Consider the following 15,420-nt stretch of genomic DNA (forward strand, 5'->3'; position numbering starts at 1 on the left):
GTTCAAGTTGCCATACCACATTAGCACAGAGATGTAATTGTCGATTTAAACCCCATAGTGGTAGAGGTAGTAAGAATATAAGCAGTAATCGGAAAGATCAGGGTTTGAAGATGTTATTCAAGGAGTATAATACAGTGAAATAAACTTGGAAAGAGAAAAAAAGATAAAAGGAGAATTCAAGAGATTAGAATTTGGGAAGACACAAAGAGTTGATGCACTTGCACCAGTGCAAACGATTTTGAGCCATGTCATTCAGGGTCTCTAACCATCGGTTGCTATCATCTCGCGGTCCCTAACCAGGTAGTTTACACTTACCAACATGACGCAGTCCACTTGTCAGTGACTTCATGGACTTGTGCCATGTTTTGGTATGGTCGCCCCTAACTTTCTTCCAACCTACTCCTACACCAGAAAACATTGCACGTCGCGGCAGTCGGTGGTTGGGCATACGTAACACATGTCCAAACCATCTCAACTGACGAAGTTTCACTACTTCGTCAATTGATTTGACATCCTTATCTAGTACCCATTTCCTAACAACTGCATTGCTTACTCGGTGGTCCCGGGATATACGAGCAATGTTTCGAAGACATCTATGATCGAATACTAGTAACCTACGAATATCCTCTACTCTTACCCGCCATGTTTCACTGCCATAAAGTAGGACGGAACGAACTGCTGCGCAGTAAACACGTCCTTTGGTTGATAGACGGATATCTCGCCTACGCCATAAATGACGCAAGTTGGCAAAAGCTAGTCGAGCCTTCTGTATCCGTGCTGAGATTTCGTCAAACGCCAGACCATAAGGGCTGATGAGACTCCCAAGATAAGTGAAGCGATCGACACGCTCAACTACTTCACTCCCTATCATTATTTCGGGTGTGGATGCAACCCAATCCTGAAGCAACATTTTGCATTTCGAGGGAGAGAATCGCACCTCAAACATCCTTGCATTGCTGTTTATAGTGGTCAGAAGACTCTGCATTCCGTCAGCGTCTTCACCAAATGTCATCCGCATATTCTAAGTCAATAGGTGAATCTCCCAGTAAAAGTTCAACTCCTGGAAATTTAGATGAGGAAAGTGTTATCTCTAAAAGCACGTCAATGACAAAGTTAAACAAGAATGGAGAGAGTGGGCAGCCCTGACGAACACCACTTGAGATAATCAATTCTGATGACAGTTCGCCATAAGCTCTCACTCGACCAGTTATGTTCGAGTAGAGAGCCTTTATAAGGTTAATGTACTTCTTTCAGTGACAAACACTACCATAGAACCTCACGATCAACAGAGTTGAATGCTGTCTTAAGGTCGAGAAATACCACGATTGTGGGGCGTCTGAATGTCTATCTATGTTCTAGGACCTGACGTGGTGTGAATATCTGGTCTACACAACCTCGTCCAGGTCGAAAACCAGTCTGGTTTTCTCTAACGTGTTCTTCACCAGCTTTGGTTAGGCGTCAAAGTATTATTGAAGCTAATATTTTAGACACTATGTTAGTCAAACTGATTCCTCTTTGATTGTCACAACAGGACTTTTGTTCTTTTTTTATAGACTGGCACAATCAGTGATTGAGATCAGTCAGATGGGATTACATCCAGTTCCCAGATTCTACCTAAGACTTCAGTTAATCTCACTGTTCATACTGGACCGCCATATCTGAAAACCTCAGGGGCAAACCTGTCAGGGCCTGCTGCTCTATCATGTTTTAGATTTCTTATAGCTTTTTCAACCAAGTAAAGAGTTGGAGGACTTACATTACCTTGCCATCCAGGTCGACTGAAGATTATGGGAAACCGAAGTGTGGCTGAAGGCCAGTTGAAGTGATCCATAAAGTGTTCTGCCCATCGATCCAATCTCCTGGATTGAGAATGAATAATATGTCCATCTTTTTCAGAGATAGTTTCGTTAACAGTTGGGTTCCTAATACCAGTTTCCTTGACAAGTGTGAAGAATGGTCTGCTGTTACCCATTGCCGCTGCCTTTTCCATCTCTCTTGTTTTCGCTACCAACCACTATTCGCGATGATTGCGTAGGCTTCTTATAAGTCTGCGCTTACGCTGACTCCGCTCTTCCTTATGTTTAGAGCCAGATGGGATGACTTTTCGAGCATCTATCAGTGCGGTTGATGTTGCTGAGATCCAGTGTTATTATGATATGGTGAGGTCAAATGAATGACGATACTCGGATCCTGTATGCGCGTTTCGGAGACGACGACGAGTGTCCCTATCTTTTCGGATCCTTACTGTTACGTTTAGTCGGACAGTGCACGACTGTCTACTGGGATCCAGTCTAAGAGAGCTTGTTCTGCCCTAGGACTCAATGCTAAACCTACGCCGGTGAGTCCACGAGAAGTAGAATCTGGGCCTCCAGATACACGAAGTGTGAATCGAGTTGGTTCGTTGTTTTGACATGGTGATGTCAAGTGAATGACGCTACTCGGGTCCTGTATGCGCGTTTCGGAGACGCAGCACGCATCGATGGCGCGGGATTCTAAAGTCCTAGCTAAGGAAGCCTGTTGTCCTATTTGGCACAGTGTTCGTACGTTAAAAGCTCCTACATGTAGTTTAGAGCGTGGTTTCAGGAGACCAGGAATAACGTTCCGCGTGCTCAAATCGTTGGTCCTAGCGGTGCGAGGTGAAAAAAGGACGTGAGAGGGGTTAGGCGGGGAGATAAGAGAGGTATTAAGAGGTGTAGGAAGGATTTGAATGTGACCAACTTGGTCTCGTGTGTTGTTACGGGTATGAGGGCTGATGTCACTTCCCGGTTGCCCACACCGTAGAAGGGTATCTCTAGAGGAACCTGAAAAGGAAGTCGGATTAATGTCGGCCTTAACGACCTGGGAGCGTGACCGCAGAGCCCAGGGGACAACTGCTTGAGGCCGGACGCGCACGGCCTTTTTGTGGGAGGTTTTTGATGTGTTAGCTCCGTTCTTCAAATGGCCTTACCACCGGAGAGGGAAATCCGTGAGGTGAGGGTCAACCATTTCTAACCCCCTCCTTTCTTGTGAGAAGGCAGCATCGCTGCAGATGCTGGTTGTCCGAGGGAAACACCTTACTGCTGTCACACCTCTCTACAGTCGGCAGTACAACTTCGCCCTCAGACTATGAGTTGCTTCTTTTAGTCTTCAATCGACCTGCCTGGCATGGTAGAACCTACAGAAACATATGTTCCAGCCAATATAGCTCGGTTGGGTCATCACGATAGGCAAGCCCGACCACCACGTCAAGGTAGCGGCTACGGTCGAGAATAGGAACAATAACGGGGCGGATTTGCAATTCTCTCTGAACCTAGCACACAACAGTAGCATCATGCACTGTCTCATCGCCCTTGGCAGATCAGGCAACCCGAAAGCTATGAGAACACCACCAGGGACTACGACAGGCTAGGTACCCCAAATTTATTGTTTTTCTTGAACAAAATTATCAACAACCTGAGCAAATTACAAATCTACTAGCCATAAATATTTCTTATTATTTTCCATTCTCATTCCTTACCCTAAATCATTTATATTTTGTTCCTATAATATTATAAAATTTAAGGGATTATACTCGCCTTGAAGACTAGCTATTTGATTCGCATGCATTATCAGAAATTTTAATGTCTTAAAAACCGTGAAAAATTGTGTAAAAATCTAGTTTCTTGATTTCATTACTACGATGCGATCACACAACCAACGATTACTAAAAATAAAAGCAGAATAAAAAACGCATCTAAAGCTGGGAAATTGTCGGATATTTCCATGTTTCGAAAAGATCCTTGTCTATTACATTATTCTAAGGATAATGATAACGAGCAAAAAAATAGTTGATGCATTTATTGTGGGACACTAATACTAAATGTGTCATAAGCTTTACAAAAACTACATGGATGAGTGATTTATCAGCTTTCAGGAATTTTTACAAATATTTCGATAAATACATTTGTTGGAAATAACGGAAATCCAAGGAAAACTGTATATAAGGTTACCAATTATTCGGTGAAGTCTTACAAATTCAGATTACAATGGTAACATTTTTCGTCTACAAAAGAAGTAATCTGATTGGATTTTGAAGTTATTTATTAACTTTTCTACGTCTCTCGAATTGTGTAGCCTATATGTTTTAATGTTAACTGTTAATTAATGAATTTAGGAGAACCACTAACATTTTGAGTGCTACATTCCTGAATATTATGTTGTTTGTCGCCCCCAAATGCCCTGGTACGGCAGAGAGTGGGGTGGGCCCGCCCCCCCTCTCGACATGCTCTCACACGGCCACGCGTACACAGCCTCCGCCAGGGAAGTCCTACTCTACTCACTGACTTCTCGTGGAGGGGGTGTTGTTTACGAAAATGAGAGGATAAAAAGCGAATGTCCGGTGCTTTAACCGGATCCCAAACCAATGGTGCACATGGGCTCCAGTATCCTGAGGGACCAAATGGCATATGAACCAATCGTTGGTCACCGGCTACCATGGAACTGCATCTCCTCACGATGCTCCACTGCCTTGTGGGTCAGATCTTAAGGTAAAGGGCGCGGGGTGCGGCCCCCTAAAAAAACCAAGTGCTTCGGTTTGGGCAGTATCACAGCCCACACACAAACAGAATGAAAGGACGATAGTTACGGAAAATACTTTACTTGCTTCGACTAACAGTCAAACGTTTCACATTATTATTATTATTACTATTATTATTATTTACTAGGTCATTTATTCACTCTCATTCCCGCTCTATGTATCCTTATTTTTCGACTAATACAGTAGCTCGCTTATGGTGGAAACTCCGTTCTATCTAAACGCTCTCGAGCCACTGCCTGGTTGAAAATTGTATGCTACCACCAAATACGAATACTGAAGCAGTTTTTATGAAACCACGTGCACCATTCAAACTGGCTGCCTTCAACGTTCGCACACTTATGCAGGTCGGACAACAGATAGGGTTAGCTATGTCTTAATATCGACGTCTGTTGTCTATCCGAGACCCCTACTCAAAACTCTGGTGAAGTACTACAAATTCGCTCTCCATCTGTCGCTTCAAAAAGCTTCTTTTACGTGCGTCTATCCGTGGACCCTGTGGCATCTTCGTCCAGTTTTGCTGGCGTTGGTGTCGCACTAAGCGCTAGAGCTGAGGCAGCACTAATCGACTGGATCCTCATTAACAGTCGGTTATGTGCTGTTAGATTAGAAAGTTCCATCAAAGTGAGAAGAAATCGGCGTGAGAAACAACGTCTTTTCGTTATCTCCGCCTGTGCTTCGACAGATTGCAGCCCGGATTCAATCAAGGATGAATTCTACCACCAGTTGTTAACTGTTCTCCAGAAAGTGCGTCCTACAAATATTGTTTTACCAGCCGGAGACTTAAATGCTCAGATCGGGCGTCTAGGCACAGAAGAGAGTAGTTTAGGTGGCCGATGGGGACTCGTTGGTCGCAGGACAGATAACGGGGACCGTCTACTGCAACTGTGCACAGACAACAACCTGTTTCTGGCTAGCACTAACTTCCGGCACAGTCAGCGCCAACGTGCCACCTGGCGTCCTCCCTCTGCATCTCAGTCCTGGACTCAGATTGATCACATCGCGATCAGCTACCGCTGGCGTGGTTGTGTACAAGACTGCCGCTCATTTTGGAGTACCTATCCGGACTCTGATCATGTCCTGGTCTCTGCCAATCTCACCTTACTTTTCAGTGGACAACGAAGTGACCGCCACCAACGGATTGATGTTAGCAAGCTGGTTGCAACTTCTGTTGCTAGTAAGTATCGAACCGAGCTAGCTGCTAGGCTAGCTACCATTCCACAGGAAAGTATAGGTGAGCATTGGATGCAATTGCATGACGCCATGAAAATGGCCAGTAAAGCCCCTTGCGGTTTCGCGAAACGTCCCGCTTGTAAGCACTAGGTTTCTTCAGGCTTCTTATAACTCATCGAAGCCCATCGTTTCACTCCGTGTGACCGTGAGTTTGACCACAAACGAAGGATGTTACGTAAGGAAATTGGGCAAAGCTTGCGTAAGAACCGAGAAGCCTGGTGGTCGAAGCGTGCTAATGAGCTGGAAGCAGCAGCTGCATCTGGTAATTACCGGAAGCTCTTCTAGCTTATCCGAGCCACTGGCAGCAAGAAGTCTGGTGTGAGTGAAACAATCTGTGAGGATGATGGAATGCCAGTCACTGACATCCAACGACGTCTTGGACGATGGGCAGAATTCTTCGAAGGGCAGTTCAAGTAGTCTGCTGCTCCGGCAACATCGGTCGGACTGTCCTGCCCTCCATGGCCGGTGACGACTGATCCACCAAATGAGGCGGAAGTTCTCAAGGAACTCTTGAAGCGCTACAAATCACCGGGCCCAGATGACTTACCTCCGGTCCTTTTTAAAGATGGTAGTGACTTTCTGGCTAAGGAACTGACGACGTTGTTTACAAAGGTCTGGGAGCTAGAGAGTGTACCAACGTCATGGAATGAGTCGATAGTTGTCCCTATCTTTAGGAAGGGTTCACGTCGTTCCTGTAACAACTATCGGGGGATAAGTCTACTTCCGATTGCATCCAAGCTGTTGGCTTCCTTCATACTTCGTAGGTTGGTCAAAACCCGAGAAAGATTGGCTCGCGAGGAGCAGGCTGATTTTCGTTCCGGTCGAGGATGTATTGATCACATCTTCACCCTCCGCCAAATGTTAGAACACCTTCATACTTATCAAAGGCCAACAATCGTAGTGTTTCTTGACATCAGGGCTGCCTTCGATTCGTTGGATAGGACTGTTCTCTGGGATCGTGTGTTCGAGCGCAAAGACGATAATTCGATTGTTGTCACCATCTTGAAACACCGACTTCGGTGGCTTGGACATGTTCTACGGATGTCGTCCCAGAGAATTCCACGTCGTGCATTATTTGCCGACTCTGGGACTGGTTGGAAAAAGCGGAGAGGTGGTCAATGTATGACATAGTGCCGGGGTATGAAAGAAAGCTGCAAAGGGCTGGCTTCTGTTGGTTCCTCACGACTCCCTGACTGGGGTCCTAGAGATGGTGCAACACAGTGGCTAGAGACGTTATCAGATAAGGCTCAGAATAGAAGTCAGTGGCGATCCTGTTGGAACCTTCTTTAACTTTCTTCATAATAAATGGTTGTTTCTTCCTTAACTGGAAAATTTCTTTTGATCGTACCTTCCCGTTTACCCCATTATTATTTTTTTTAATTACTATTACACTAACCTGTTCGTTATTGTTCTTCTTTTTTCTCTTCGAATCCTCATCGTTTTGTGTGGCGCATATATATTTGGTGCCCTCTTGTACCAATATTTATGTGTTCAAATAAATAAATATATATATAAATAGCTTTTCTATTCGATAAAACCAATGGTAAAATACTTTATTTGTAACGGTGCTGTAGAAGATGAGTACAGTCGTTGGGAAAAAAAGAAAAGAAACCAGGCAACTGGAATATTAAGAAAATCTTGGGGAAGACACAAACGACTAGGTTTTTTATATGATCAGTTTTTAAATCTAAAAGTTGTCTCGTTGGTATGATTTGTAAGCCATGTCTTAAACCTTCATTGTATATTCTTTTCTATATCACTTAGGAACCCTATTGTCTAAAAAGATTGAAACAAGGAATCAATGAATTTATGAGTTAGAATTATGCTTTAGTTTGATTACCTTCACTGATTTAAGTCTCGAGAGATTTAGTGCAACAGAAAACCAAGAAATGTACCAAATTTTAGTTCGAATATCACAAAGTACTCTAAATCTACTCCAAATGATCAACCTGTAATGAAAATCACCTTTAAATTGAACAAAATCTCTGGGAAACCACATTAGAAATATGTCATTTTATCTATTTTGGATTCCGTCACATTTCTAAGTGTTTTACCCAAAAAACTTCAATATCATCGACTGTAAGCTTTAAGTTATGCGTAATTTGAATAACTTACCAGTAGAAGCCAGATAGGTATCTTGGTCAAGAGAAGACAACATAGTACTCGACCGTGTGATGGTTAGATTATTCAGACTATCAGTACTTTTGTAATCTTCACTATCCACTCCATTATCTTGTATTGCTTCAGAGTTTGGTTTGCGCCTTACTGTTTGATCAAACCTTGGTTGTCCCAAAGGAGTAGGTTTTGTGAGTACATGAATAACTTGAACTTCACTTGTAGGAAAATCATCAGGGTTTGATGTATCACATGATTGCGGACCGTCATATGCTAAAACATTTATACAGGGTGAAATAATTATTTGAGCATAGGTGGACTAAAGCCACACTAAATCGAAACGATGAGATCTTTAAATCGAACTTCACGGTCGTTTATACTGATAAGTGTAGAAGAGATAAAAAGGAAAACAGACTGACAACTGAAACGACATATAGTAGCACTGGTCAATATTATTAAACTTAATTTAAAACGCGTTCTACCACAGGTTATAACGGAAGTTCAGTCTACGCTTTTATAATAGTGAATGGAAGTATTCTATGTTGTGAAGCTGTTTGGGATAAACGATCTCCAGCTAAATGTCACTAACTTAATCAACAAAAAGATCGTTTCTTTAAAAGACTAGTAAACCAAAAGTAATTGATAAACTTAAACGTAATTTTCCACTAAATTTAAGAAATGTATGTAGTCTAACAAAAATAACTATAATTCAGCACAGCAGATTAAAATACGTGAATTGAAAACACGATCAATCAGTTTATTTGTATTGTAAAGGTAAAATTCCCGAAAACAGTTAAAATCACCATGTTTTGAAAGGAACTCAAGAAATAAAGAGACAGTCAAACGGGTCGAAAAATAGCGTAAATGTTAGTCTGAGTAAATGAAAGACACACAATGAATAACAGACACCATGAAAAATGATGTAACGTAATCCCAAATCTTGATTCCGTATTATCTTACAATAAACAGATATTGTATTATTAAGCAGTCACGTCGTTACTTCTTACTACAACTTAATCCCAGATCAATGATCCCACAATACAAGCATCGTACCTTTTTATTGAAATAGTGGGAGTTTTACTAACTAGTAATTACAAATATTCATTCGGCTACAACGCAGGACCAAGAACATATATGGATCTGTCCAAGTTGCCAAACCTCATAAGCACAGCAAGATGAACACCAAATCCATAGAAGTAATCACATCAATGGTAGTAATGTATAAAAGAAAGATTTGTGGAGATAGACCTGACAAGCTTATTTTATAAATAGTCTATGGTACAACTCTAACGTTACCTGGTCAACTAGTCAACTATGAACCTACAACGCCCGGGGATTCTACTCACTTCGCAAGTCGCCTATTACAAACGATGCAGAATATTAAAGCAATATCCCCTCATGAGCACAACTATCGAGTCCAACTTGATAAAAACCTTGAGATGTGCAAATTTGTCTTCGTCCGAGTAGATGCGGTTAAAAAAACATTAAAACAATCATACGAAGGCCCATATAAAGTAATTAAACGCACACAAAAATACTTCATCATCAACAGAGATGGCAACAAGCAGACCATTTCTATAGACAGAATAAAACCTGCTTTCTATGAAGCTACTCAAGTAAAAAAAGACAACGCCGTTGACAAACAACCCCTCCCACCAGTGACTGAAAAACCAGTGAAGGATAAAAAACTTAATACTAAGTCTTCTTGTTTAACACGCTCCGGTAGACTTATAAACAAGCCCAAGCGTTATGTCCATTTCGTCGATTAAAACAAAACAAAAAAAAAGCAAACACCTACCGATGTCCCACACTACTAATTTCACCCAAATTTTTTTTTCTTTTCACAGTGTACACAATCATATTTTTCCACAATTATTCGTTTTGTCACATTTATTTTTTTTATGAAAAATTTTTTTTGTCACTATAACAAACGAGTAAACTCTATTTAATTACTTATTTATGTACACAAAAATAAACAGTTCAATTTTTTTGGGTCATTAGCAGTTTTGCACATTATTATTATCATTGTTAGCCAAACAATACATTAAATGACAGTGTTTTCATTTTTTTTGTGTGTGTTTATTATGCTATTCTACATCTCTGCTAAATATCATACTCATCTCCACATTTTTGTTAGTTATAACTGTAAATATTATTTTTGTATACATGTATATATCATATCCTTACATTTTTTAAATTATAACCAGTGTTACCTCCGGATACTCTGGGGGGAGCTATGTGGAGATAGGCCTGACAAGCTTATTTTATAAAGTTTTCAATGTTATTTGTATTTATTTTGTCAACCTTCCACTGTATGTATATTTAACATTAAATGACTGTAACTGTTTTTTTAGTAAATGACCTTGAACACACTTTCCGTTATGATACTGACATAGCGTGACATACTCTTGCTGGCTAACAAATACACTACTACTCACACATTCCTCGTTCTATCTTCGTTTGTGATTGAGTTAACTGAAGTCTAAATCAAATACTATCATTATTTACAGACTGTAATTGGAATATACCACATTCTACGTTGGATTATATCACTGGAGAGTTCGTCAACCCGTTCAGAATCACCAAGCATTTATAAGTGTGGATTTACAATACCGGACACAATCAGAACACGCAACATTTGGTCAATTTAAGTAACGTTCCAAATTTTTATTGTATTTGTAACAATTAACTGGTATATATTAATATTACTATTGATCTTTAGTAACTTTGTTAATACTTTTCGCGTTCATATCTGTCTGGTCCACCACAGATTGAATATAAGGATATAGTAAAGGGAGAATCAGTTGGTAGAAAGATATAAAGCAATTTTACAATATTAGATAAAACATCTCAATCTCATCCAAATCGTCGCCCAACTTTTGATGTTACATCCAGAGTATGCCGAGGAAAATTTGGGCGGCTGAAAGAAATCTAGATAAATCATCACTCAACAACAACTAGAATAAAATCACAGCAAAACATTGGTTAAACCTTCATAATGCTTACAATGACAATCGTTTGAGAAGACTTACCATAATAATTTTCACCAGTTCTACCTTTTATTGGGAAACCTAAAGCCGATTGACTTGATGATTTGTTTTCTCTCCAGTTATTAGCTTTACAACTACTGATACCAGCACTTTCTGTACGTTTTTGAAGTGACAACACTTGGTGTGCATACTTTTGCCTTTGTTTGTTGCGAAGAAGTTCTCTTTGCTTCTCTAGTTTTGTAAATCGCACATTTTCCATTATTAAGATGGCCTAGGAAAATAACTAACAAGTCTGAAAAAAGCCATTGGACCTGTAACATTTCAATAGAATTTAGGTAGAAGACACATGGACGGTTTACAAAGCATGAATACAAATGGTATATCACTAATTAAATTTTGAGGATAGGAATTTCAATGAGGAACATGTATAAAGATGGATGAGTTATAAAAGACCCAGGAAAATGAGCTTAAGTATATTATTTTGAAAAAAAAAACACATAGTTGACAAAAGCCTCCTGTTTGGGTAGAAGATAAAACATCCCCATAGAGTGCTTATTTGATATAAATAATCTAATTGGACAATTTTAGATATACCATAGTATCGACAATCCAACTAGTCACTTCCATTCATCGCGATGAAATTTCTGTGACAATGTCTCATAAGTTTAAACGACTTTAAGTCAGTCAGTCAGTCAGCTACAACGTAGGACCAGGCACATATGTGCATCGGTCCAGGTTGCCATACAGCATCAGCACAACAAGATGAACACCGGATTCATAGCAGTGGTTAGGTCAAAGGTGGTAATATATAAGAGAAAGATTGCATATAGAGATATAGTACAAGAAGAAAGAATTGGTTCGTAGACAGAAAGATATGAAGTAATTTTAATCTCGTAGTTTAAGGGAAGACAGGGAGTGTATACACCGACGCTATTGTGATCGATTCTGAGCCATGTCACCAAGAGTCTCCAACCATTGGTTACGAAAGTCACGCGGATCCCAACCAAGTAGTCTGCATCTACCAACATGGCTCAGACTAGAAGTTAGTGTCTTCAAGCACTGATGCCACGTTTTGGTTTGGCCGCCCCTAACTTTCTTCCAACCATCTCCAATACCGGATAGCATTGCACGTCGTGGTAGTCGGTGTTCAGGCATACGTAACACGTGGCCCAACCATCTCAGTCGATGAAGATTCATTACCTCATCAACTGATTTACCATCATTCCCTAATACCACGCGTATAACCTCACTATTACTTACCCGGTGATCCCAGCAGATGCCAGCAATATTTCTAAGGCATCTGTGGTCAAATACTAATAGCTTACGAGTGTCTTCTACTCTTAATGGCCATGTTTCGCTGCCGTAAATTAAAACAGAACGGACTGCCGCGCAGTATACCTATCCTCTTATTGATAAACGGATATCTCGCCTTCGCCAAAGGTGACGCAAGTTGGCAAAAGCCAAGCGAGCTTTTCGAACGACTTTAAAATCAAAGTAGTTTTGGAGATCCTTAAAGCCGTAAGTGGAACTCAGGAAATATATGCCGTTATTATGCATAAACGATACTGTTTTGACGGAACACGATTACCAATAAAATTACAACCCATCTTTTTAGCAAGAATAAGAAGCATTATAGTTTTTATAAAAGGGATTACATGGTACCATTCTGCTCAGTTTTTTCCTAGTAGAAGCAAACCTTAGAAATAATTAGTACTAAAAAGTAGTGAAAGAATCCCACAATTTCCTTAAGAAATCTCATTTATATTCCATCGAGATTTAAAAACTTTCCAGTTTCTTAAGGTTTAAACAACAAAATACGCAGTTTTAGCAATTGAGGCAATAATGGAAACATATCTGGTAGATGTTAAGCTATAACCCTCAGTTAGTCAAAAAAGCGTAAATTACATTACCAAGAATACATGTATGCTTAGAGACATTTTTTATCAAGTGAGATTCTATGAAACCTGCCTAGTATATCCAAGTTAAGATTGTCTTATATGACAGGAATTTGAAACCAGCTTTATACTATAAGTAAAGCATGACATTAGTGTCTAGGTAGCACCTTTCAAGGAGAAATTATTTTATAACATCAACCTCGAGGAACTATAACGAAACTCATTTAGGTAGTGATGAAATTCAGAAACGAAAATGATATTCTATGGTGAAATTTTACGTCACATGAAAGTGAATAACTTTTAGCTACGTAACCACACGTTTTTTATCTTTGTCACTCGAGCTTCGAGAACACTACAAGATCAGGTTGCAACAATAGGTAGGAATACGTCCCATTTATATGATTTAGTAAGGAACTTAATAAATTCCTACAATGAAGAATCCGTATCAAGATGAAATACTAGGGGATCAATGATAACACTAGGCAACCTGGCTAGGGTAACGCCCACTGAATATCACAAGACCTGGAACGGTACCGAAACAAGAAACGGGCGTTAGGAAGTAAGTTGGTGTATACGTGGTCATAACAAAGATAATAAATACTGGTAAACTCCCTTAACGACAAACTAATATGGAGAGTAGATGGTGAACTGCTGTCATGGGGAACAGTACAATCGAGTACAATCTTAAGCCATTCACCGTATTTACTTGAAGTAAATTAATTAGTGTTAACGAACAAATTCAAATGTTTGCATGCACCGCAAGCAGAGAAGATTGCATTCTTAACTGCATGCAGTAAAGTTGTAATATGACTACCCCTACAAGAATGATTCTTCTTATAAACAGTTGTTGGAGTTGAGTACCTGTAAAATTAGTGATGAGGCGAGACGAACCAGACACATTTAAGATAGCAGGTCTTGAACTTTGGAGAGAAATTCATTCACTAATTTGCTTGCTCAAAGGTCGTCTATAAATTGTTGTCTCATTTAAAGCAGCGACAAATGAAACTGGTTTTTCATTTGTTGTATAAACTTCTAGAACATCAATGGGAATCAGTCATCCCAAGCAACAAAAAGGGGTAAATGACGGAAAATTTTTAAGTATCCGGTATTAATATAGGCGACAGTGCATCAAAACTTTGCCTTTTCCCCAGACCGATGCAGGTAGTGAGCAATTTTCTCATCCAAGTAAAATACGTCACAAAATTAACACTTTTACCTTCCCGAAAATATATACTTTTCTCAAAAACTAGCGATTTCCTTGTTGCCTTCCAAACGTTGAGATTGCAAAACCGACAATACATACAGCAGTTTGAAAAAAACACTTCACTAACATAAAAATCATCTGACAGCTAAAGAAACCCACTTAACAATCTTCCTTTGCATCATTTCACCTAAGACTGAGAGACTGTCTCAATTTCGCACTACTGTACTGATCTGCTACATCAATACTGTTGAGTAGATGTACTCAATAATTCTGAAAAATATGGAGGATCCTTAGCATCAAGATGAATTTAGTGCACCTTTTACGTTAAACATAAAATGATAATATAACTACTTGACAAATATTTCTTCATTAATGTAGACATTTTATGACACAAACTACATACCAATTTGCAACCTTATCTTCCTTGAAAATAATGAGGACTGAAAACCAGAACGTAAATGATGCAAAAACTCATCTACATCGAATGTCTGTTCGACCAAATACAGTCCGTGTCAAATATTTAAATGTGGAATAGCGACCATTTTCGAAATGTCATCAATCTAATAAACCAACTACCAGGGAGTTTGGATGCGGTAAAACAAGAAAAATTCAACATATTCAAATGGTTTGTTGATTTCATCAGATTGTGGAGATAGGCATGACAACCTCACACTGCTTAATTCACTCAATTTCTCGATAAAATCTACTATTTTTTCTTCTTTTCTTACGTGTATATAATTAATCACATTTTTTCACAATTACTCGTTTTATCACGTGTTTTTTTTAAAAATAGTCACAATATTGAACGGGTAAATTCTAGTTAATTATTTAATAATTGTATATAAAAATTAAATAATCCAAATTTTTTGTGGGTTTATTAACAGTTTTGCACGTTATTATTTTTAACAAACGAGACATTGAATGACCGTATTCTCAAATTTTTGTTGTGGTACGCTACATTCATGCTACCTCGCACACTATCACATTGTATGTTACTAACGTGCATGTCATACCCATCTCCACGTTTTTTTCTTTTTGGTTATTATCGTAAATATTACTTTACACATGTATATACCATACTCTCACAATTTTTTTGCTATTTTAACCAGTGTTACCTCCGGACACTCTGGGGGAGCTATGTGGAGATATGCATGGTAAGCTTATTTTGTAAATAGTTTTTGATGTTAGTTGTATTTATTCTGTTAGTTTTTCATAGCCTGTACATTTACCACTAAATGATTGTACGAGTTGTTTAAATGTATGACCTTGAACACACTTTCTTCCGTCGTATTACACTCATAGCATGACACACGCTGTTATCTACTAACAAATACACTGCTATACACATACCTCTTGTTCTCCATTGCTCATGATTGTGTTAACTGAACTCTAAATCAACTACCGTCTAAATTTATAGATTACAACCAAATT

The 15,420-nt window shown here is 39.4% G+C and overlaps 1 protein-coding gene across 1 annotated transcript in view; it reads right to left on the bottom strand.

Annotated features, from left to right (window-relative positions):
- Positions 1 to 14,559, bottom strand: part of MS3_00003108 (uncharacterized protein) — a 29,329-nt gene extending 14,770 nt beyond the window's left edge. The window contains exons 1-3 of the mRNA XM_051210809.1: positions 14,393 to 14,559; positions 10,933 to 11,161; positions 7,901 to 8,173 (exon numbers count right to left, since the gene is read on the bottom strand). Coding sequence (XP_051070830.1) covers positions 7,901 to 8,173; positions 10,933 to 11,149 — 490 coding nt within the window. The 5' untranslated portion in view covers positions 11,150 to 11,161; positions 14,393 to 14,559. The remainder of the gene's footprint in view (positions 1 to 7,900; positions 8,174 to 10,932; positions 11,162 to 14,392) is intronic.
- Between the last annotated feature and the right edge of the window lie 861 nt (positions 14,560 to 15,420).

Source organism: Schistosoma haematobium, chromosome ZW, assembly GCF_000699445.3.
Source record: "Schistosoma haematobium chromosome ZW, whole genome shotgun sequence".
Lineage (NCBI taxonomy): Eukaryota > Metazoa > Platyhelminthes > Trematoda > Strigeidida > Schistosomatidae > Schistosoma > Schistosoma haematobium.